This window comes from Gekko japonicus, unplaced genomic scaffold, assembly GCF_001447785.1.
Source record: "Gekko japonicus isolate JY-2015 unplaced genomic scaffold, Gekko_japonicus_V1.1 scaffold894, whole genome shotgun sequence".
NCBI classification, from domain to species: domain Eukaryota; kingdom Metazoa; phylum Chordata; class Lepidosauria; order Squamata; family Gekkonidae; genus Gekko; species Gekko japonicus.
The window spans coordinates 267,273-274,405 of NW_015161975.1; the positions used below are offsets into that span (position 1 = coordinate 267,273).

Genomic DNA, 7,133 nt, shown 5'->3' on the forward strand with positions numbered 1-7,133 from the left:
ATGGGGTTGGGAGTGGCGGGGTCTAATCCCGGCGGGACGGGGTTGGTTCCCCTGCAGCAAGCTGACCTTGGGTCAGTCACAAGTTCTCTCGGAGCTCTCTCAGCCAGTGTTCCCTCTCAGCTGAGTTAGTGTGAGCTAGCTGACAGTTTTTTAGCCTCCGGCTCACGCATTTTTGTCTCAGCTCAGGGAGGATGGGGCTCCAGAGCAAAGTAATGTATCCAGTAGCCAAATCGCTCGCTCACCACTTTAATGCCAGGAGCTGACAAAGTAGGATTTCTGCTCACAGCACAGCTTAGAGGGAGCCTTGCTCCCAGCCCCACCTACCCTCATAGGCAATGCTCCCTCTAAGCTGTGGAGGTTGGTGTAGCTCCAGGGAGGTGAGCCATTGAGGGGGAAACTCCGGCCTGCTCTTCTTGGCCACTGGAGGGAGGCCTCCCACCCACCCTCTCAGCGTTTTCTGATGAATTCTGCTAGATTCGGGGAGGGAGGGGAGTAGCTACCTTGGTCTGAAGCAGCGGGACAGAGTTGGAGTCCAGGGGCACTCTTAAGACCAACAAAAGTCTTATTCTGGGCATACGTTTTCGTGTGCATGCAGACTTCTTCAGATAAAGCTTATACCCAGAATTAAACTTTTGTTGGTCTTAAAGGTGCCCCTGGACTCAAACTTTGTTTGGATGAGTTTTTTGTTGCCTTTCCAGCCACTCAGGGTCCACAAGGCACCTAACTGTAAAATAAATAAATAAAATCAGAATCTTTAAACAATAAAAATGCTGTTAGAAACAGAAACATTCAATTTAAAACGCCCAAAGAATACTAGAGAATGAAGTCTTCACCTGCTAGTGAGAGACACTGGTCGAGGGAGAAAGGCAGATCTCGCAGGAGAGGGAGTTCCAAAGTTCTGGTGATGTAACTCACAATTCCTCTGGAGTTCTGGGCTGTGCCCCCCACCAGAGGAAATCTGGATTGGAACCACCGTGGAGAGAGTGCGCTGGACCACCTCGTCTGCCTCTCAGGTCTGAATACGGCCCAGTTTGTGGATGAAGAAGTGTGGAGTGAAGCTTGCCGCTCGTCAGGATCTTTTGTTTGCGGGCTAAACCCCAAAGCAGCCTTTCCACCAGAACCAGTTTCAGTCGGCAACATGCGCCTGGGGCCCACAAGCTGTCCAAATCGTGCCCCTGTTCCTGCAAGTCTATCAAGCGGCGTTTGAATTTGTCCTCCGTTTTTCCCACGTGGGTCTGCTGCCGGTGCTGTGGGAGGGAGCTTCACCCTCATTCTGTCCTCTGATCCATCCTGGGTTTTGCACACATGAAACACCAAAGGTGGAGGGAGTGGAGGTGGCAGAGAAAGCTGGATGCACCCGGCTGCGGATCCTCTAGGGCAGCTTTTGCAGACTGGTCCTTGGGCAGAGTTGCTTGGGCAGAGCAGCAAGCCCCGTGGCAGAGGGAGCTGGGCAGCTGGCACACACCGGCATCACCAGGAAAGGTGCCCCGGGAGCAGGACGGGGGGGGGGGAGACCCCCTGCCTGCGGGGCTTCCCAGTTTCTCCCGCTGCCCTTGTTGTCTCTGCTCTTCTCACCCGAGCCACCCTGCTCCCGTTCTCTGTACAGGCCTGACTGGCGTTATCTGTCAAAGGCTGGCACAGTCCCTGTTCATTTCAATGAGGCTTGTGCAAGTGGACTCCCTGGCGGATGGCTCCGGATCTGCTGCCTGGCCCCGGGGAAGTGCAAAGACATTCACACTGAACGCAGGAGCTGTGAGGAGGGAGGGGCCTGTGAGAACCCCCGTGGGTGTTTGCACGCATGGGGGAGGGGGGATCTAATAAACAATTGCATTTTTAAAATGTTTTATGAGGTTGTAAAAAGGTCGGCAGTTCGAGACCCGAGTGTGCCGCATGACAGAGTGAGCTCCCGTCTCTGGCCCCAGGTCCTGCCATCCTAGCAGTTTGAAAGCAAGAAATTGCAAGGAGATAAATAGGCACCGCTTCGGTGGGAAGGTCACAGTGTTCCGTGCGCCTCGGCGTCTAGTCATGCCGGCCACATGGCCACGGAAACGTCTTCAGACAGCGCTGGCTCTTTGGCTTGGAAACGGAGATGAGCACCACAACCCTAGAGTCATCTTCGACTGGCTTTCGAGCAAGGGAAGCCTTTACCTTTACCCTAAATCACCCAGAGCCTGCTTGCAAGGTGGGCGATTCACAAGTCCAATGAAATAAATAAAATTAATGAGGTTGCATTCAGGCCTTAGATAGTCTGCCAAGCAGGATCGCAAGCGGGAACTGGCTCAGCCAATCAGTGTCAGTGACATACTCGTACAAGGGTACACTCTTCCCTGAGATTAGTTCTGTGGGGGGGGGGATTGGGGAGGTGCTAAGCAAAACCTTCTATGAGTCCAAAAGAGCCTGCCCCCGGGTCTCAAGGAAGGGTGTTTTGTCTGTGCATGAATTCCTGTTGTACCGGGAGGAGGCTGCCCGCTGCGCCCCTGCAGGAGCGCCTGCTTTTGACAGGCTGCTCCTCTTCCGACCCGCCCGCGTGGCCCACTTCGTCCTCCGCCCTGAAGGAGGCGCTGCAAAGACGAAGGATTCCGATTGGCTGGAAGGACCAGCTGAGCGTCCAGCAACCAATCGCAGGATGACGTGCGTCTGGAATAGGCGGGGTCTGTGAACCAATGCGGGTCCGCGTTAAGCCGTGCTGGGCCAATGGCAGTCGTGTGCGGAGGAATTCCCGGAAGTCTCCGAAGGAAGGGCGTGAAGCCGCGGAAGGCGGAGCTACGGAAGGCACAGAGGCCCTCAGTCGAGATGGCGGCTAGCTGGGTGGGCTGACGGCGCCGCAGGCAGGTAGGGCGAGGTTGTTGCGGGCTGCGCGTGCGCGCAGGTGAGCTCCCGGGGCACCCCTGGGGGTGGGGTGTGCGTAAAAGTGAGTTAGGTGGAAGCATTTGTAGTAGGCCTGATTCCAGCGGAGGGCAAACTTCGTAGCCTAGCCGGGCTCCCTTCTTCCTAGTGCCGTGGGCAGACCAATGGAGCCTCCTTGTCCCGAGGAAGTCTACCTGTACGGGCAGGGAAGTTGCTGCCAATGGGAAACCAGCGCAGTAGGGCGGGTGTAGACCCATTTCTGCTTGCTGCGATGGGATTTTGTTTGCGCAAAGAAAAGCCCCGTGCTGGGATCCGTCCCTTGCCTATTTCTGAGCTCCCGCCGTCCTTGTCTTCTCGCATGTGTGGACCAGACCTGGGAGACTTGGCCTAGCTTTGCACAATCCACCTCACAGGTCTGATGAAGGGGGAAGAGGAGGGTGCCAGGCTCCAGGTGGCACCGGGAGATTTCCCGCTATTGCAATTGATCTCTAGCTGACTGAGAGCAAGTCCCCCCTGGAGGAAATGGCTGCCTTGGAGTGTGGACCCTAATTGACATTATTATATCCCCCATGGAAGCCCCCTCCCCTCCCCATGCCCACAGTCTCCAGGTATTTCCCAGCCCGGATCTGGCAACCCTGCTGCATTCTGTCCTGTGCTCCACGGAGGGAAGGTCTAACAGGGAGCTGGGGAAACGCCCTTGCTTGGGGGGGATCTAGGCCTCCCAGTGGGCTCAGCACCTGCCCGGCTGTGTTTTGGGGGCAGCGGCTGAGCCATTTGGACGCCTGGTTGCTTTGGACCTGAAAGATCGTGGGAATGCCACGCTGTGTACCTTATGCAGCCCTGTGTTTAGAAACTGGGTTGAATTCTGTGGAATCGGGTGGGTGGCTAAGGGCAGTAAAATACTGGCTGCGTCTTCATTACAGTGTGGACCAAGGAAGCCTTCGACCACAAATGCTCACAGAGTCAAATGTGTCCAAATGGCGATCACACATTGAGAATAAAATAACTGCCATGGGCGTCCTACTGGACTCACTCTTCATGCTCCCATTTACAGGCGCTTTTCAGATGATTAAACGTAGAGTCCTCGACACTGAAATGCAAAGGCTTAGCCAACAAATCTTGTTTCCCCCTGAACTTTGAGATGCCCCTAATGGTAGGCTGAATGGCCCCATATATATAGTAATCCTTTTAAAGGTATTTTATGCCAATAAAGGTGAACTGAACCTGTAAAGCCCTATATGGCCGGGGTCCAACATACCTACGGGACCGCCTTTCCCCATATATACCCCAGTGAGCACTACGGTCTGGGTCTCAAAATCGGTTGACCCTCCCTGGCCCGAGGGAGGCCAGGCTTACCACTACCAGGGCCTTCTCGGTGGCGGCCCCTACCTGGTAGAACGAGCTCCCGGAGGAGATCAGGGCCCTGTGGGACCTCTCACAGTTCCGCAGGGCCTGCAAGACGGAGCTCTTCCGCCAGGCATACAATTAGGGGCCGCCACCCTAGTGCACGGCCCATAATGTTAACATTGAGCAGCTGCCTCAAGAACGAGCAGAATAATATCTAAACACTTTATGTGGAATAACACCAAAGCACTTTGTTGGAAAGCACTTTATTCGTTTGATTTTTAACTGCCGCCAGTATTCTGATATTTTGTAATGTACTATTTTAAATGCTGTGTTTTAATTCTGTATTTTTTATGTTTTTATTCTGTATTGTTGTGTTTGTTGTTGGAAGCCGCTCTGAGCCTGCTTTGCGGGGAGGGGGTGATGGTGTACATTTGACTATAAATACAAAAATAAATAAATAAGCTTCAGTCTTGCCTCTCTCTCAGATGGAGAGTGGTTGGGCTGGACACACTCGACTTGAGAGCTGGGTAGGGATCTCCGGGAATTACAGTTCATCTCCAGGCCGCAGTTCCCTGGGAGAAAAGGGCTGCTTCGGAGGGTGGATTCTGTGGCCCGGTGCCCCACTGAGGTCGCCTGTCCTCCCCGGGCTCCACTCTCAAGTCTCTAGGAGTTTCCCAACCTGGAGCTGGCAACCCTGGGGCTGGGTCGATGCTAACGCCCGGCTCCCTTCTGCCCTCTCAGGGCCTCCCACCACCACTGCTGCTGTGCCCCCCGCAAGGGGGTGCTGCAGGGCCAGCATGGACTTCTCCAAGTTCTTGGCAGAGGACTTTGAGGTGAAGGCCTGGGTGAACGGGGCCTTCCGGGCCGTGCAGCAGGAGGCGCCGGGCAAGGTGGATGCCCACGCCGCCACCCTCGTCATGAAGCTCCAGCTCTTCATCCAGGAGGTCAACAAAGCAGTGGAAGGTAAGGCGTGCTGTAGATTCCTCTCTGGGAACCGTGGCCAGGGGCTCCCTGCGGCGTTCTCGGCCCTGGCCCCTGCCTGGTGGAATGAGCTCCCGAGGGCGATCAGGGCCCTGCGGGACTTACTACAATTCCTCAGGGCATTTGGTTGGGGCAGCGGGCGTCCCTCTCCTCGGGGTCGGGCCCCGCGGCCCCTCACTTATCGCTTGGGTCGGCCCCCATATGCAGCCTGGGTCGGAGACCCTAAATTTAACAGACCTCTGGGAAATTATCCCCAGTATAGCTGGCTCTTGTTAGAGTTGCATGTTTTATATGTCTTGATGTTTTAATTGCATGGGATTTTATGTCGCTGGACTGTATTTATATTGTCGGGACCCGCCCTGAGCCCGTCAGGAGGAGGGCGGGGTACCAATCCAAATAGACATAAACGAACACGAAAGCCAGCCGTGGCCCGGCCCTTCCCCTTCTGCGAGGGGAGCGACTTGCCTCTGCGTCCAGCCACTCGGATGGCCGTCTTCCTGCCTGTCCCGGTGCTCTGGGGGTGGCCCATTTACAGCCCCCACCAGTCCCCACGAAGTGGGGCTTTGCCTGTGGGGCCTGACCCCTGCCGCTGCCGCGCCTTTCCGCAGAGACGAGTCACCAGGCGCTGCAGAACATGCCCCGGGTCCTGCGGGAGGTGGAGGCCCTGAAGCAGGAGGCCAGCTTCCTGAAGGAGCAGATGGTCCTGGTGAGGGAGGACATCCAGCGGCTGGAGGAGGACACGGCTCAGTCCATGCAGGTACCCCGGGGGGGGGGGGCATCCTCTGGTCCCGCTCCCTGTGGCTGTGGCTGCACTGCTTGCCCGTGGGGCTACCCAAGGGAAGGTGGCCTTGCTCTGGAACCACCTGAGTGCCGCACCAAACTCCCATCCATCTGCTAATACGGACTAGTCTTAAATTATGTCCGCCATGTATGCCGTGCGAATTTTGAAAGCATCCCAGTCTCCAGTTGGGTGTCATTGGAGGAAGACAAGAGTGGCCTCGCGATGGGGGCTCCAGAGCAGTGTCCCCTCTAAGCAGAGGTAGTGTGAGCCAGCTCACCATTTTTTAGCCTCTGGCTGACGCATTTTTGTCTCCGCTCAGGGCGGAGGGCTCCAGAGCAGTGTCCCCTCTAAGCAGAGGTAGTGTGAGCCAGCTCACCATTTTTTAGCCTCTGGCTGACGCATTTTTGTCTCCGCTCAGGGCGGAGGGCTCCAGAGCAGTGTCCCCTCTAAGCTGAGGTAGTGTGAGCTAGCTCACAGTTTTTTAGCCTCCGGCTCACGCATTTTTGTCTCCGCTCAGGGCGGAGGGCTCCAGAGCAGTGTCCCCTCTAAGCTGAGGTAGTGTGAGCTAGCTCACAGTTTTTTAGCCTCCGGCTCACGCATTCTTGTCTCCGCTCAAGAAGGAGGGCTCCAGAGCAGTGTCCCCTCTAAGCTGAGGTAATGTGAGCTAGTGCACCATTTTTTAGCCTCTGGCTCACGCATTATTGTCTCCGCTCAGGGAGGAGGGCTCCAGAGCAAACCAATTTATGCCGTAGCCACATCGCTCGCTCACCACTTTAATGCCAGGAGCTCACAAAGTAGAATTTTTGCTCACGGGACTCCACAGCTGAGAGGGAGCCTTGGCTGCTGCCCTTCCCTGCCCCCGCCCACATCGCTCTCTCTCCATTCCAGGTGCTGGTGGAACTGGATCACGTGAAGTCTAGGATGCAGCTGGCGGCCGAGTCGCTGCAAGAAGCCGACAAGTGGAGCACACTCAGCGCCGACATCGAAGAGACTTTTAAAACCCAGGTATCCCCCCTCCCCCCCCCGCCCTGCTTGTGTGGCTGCGAACAGGGAGAGAGCGGAGTTAAGAACATAAGAACATAAGAGATGCCAATGTTGGATCAGGCCAAGGGCCCATCCAGTCCAGCACTCTGTCACACAGTGGCCAGAAATACCGGGTGCCATCAGGAGGTCCAGC

The 7,133-nt window shown here is 56.0% G+C and overlaps 1 protein-coding gene across 1 annotated transcript in view; it reads left to right on the forward strand.

The window, feature by feature from the left end:
* Positions 1 to 2,769: 2,769 nt before the first annotated feature.
* Positions 2,770 to 7,133, forward strand: part of COG7 (component of oligomeric golgi complex 7) — a 27,498-nt gene continuing 23,134 nt past the window's right edge. Inside the window, exons 1-4 of the mRNA XM_015429736.1 lie at positions 2,770 to 2,832; positions 4,936 to 5,157; positions 5,784 to 5,932; positions 6,845 to 6,961. Of these exons, the coding sequence (XP_015285222.1) occupies positions 4,992 to 5,157; positions 5,784 to 5,932; positions 6,845 to 6,961 (432 nt within the window). The 5' untranslated portion in view covers positions 2,770 to 2,832; positions 4,936 to 4,991. The remainder of the gene's footprint in view (positions 2,833 to 4,935; positions 5,158 to 5,783; positions 5,933 to 6,844; positions 6,962 to 7,133) is intronic.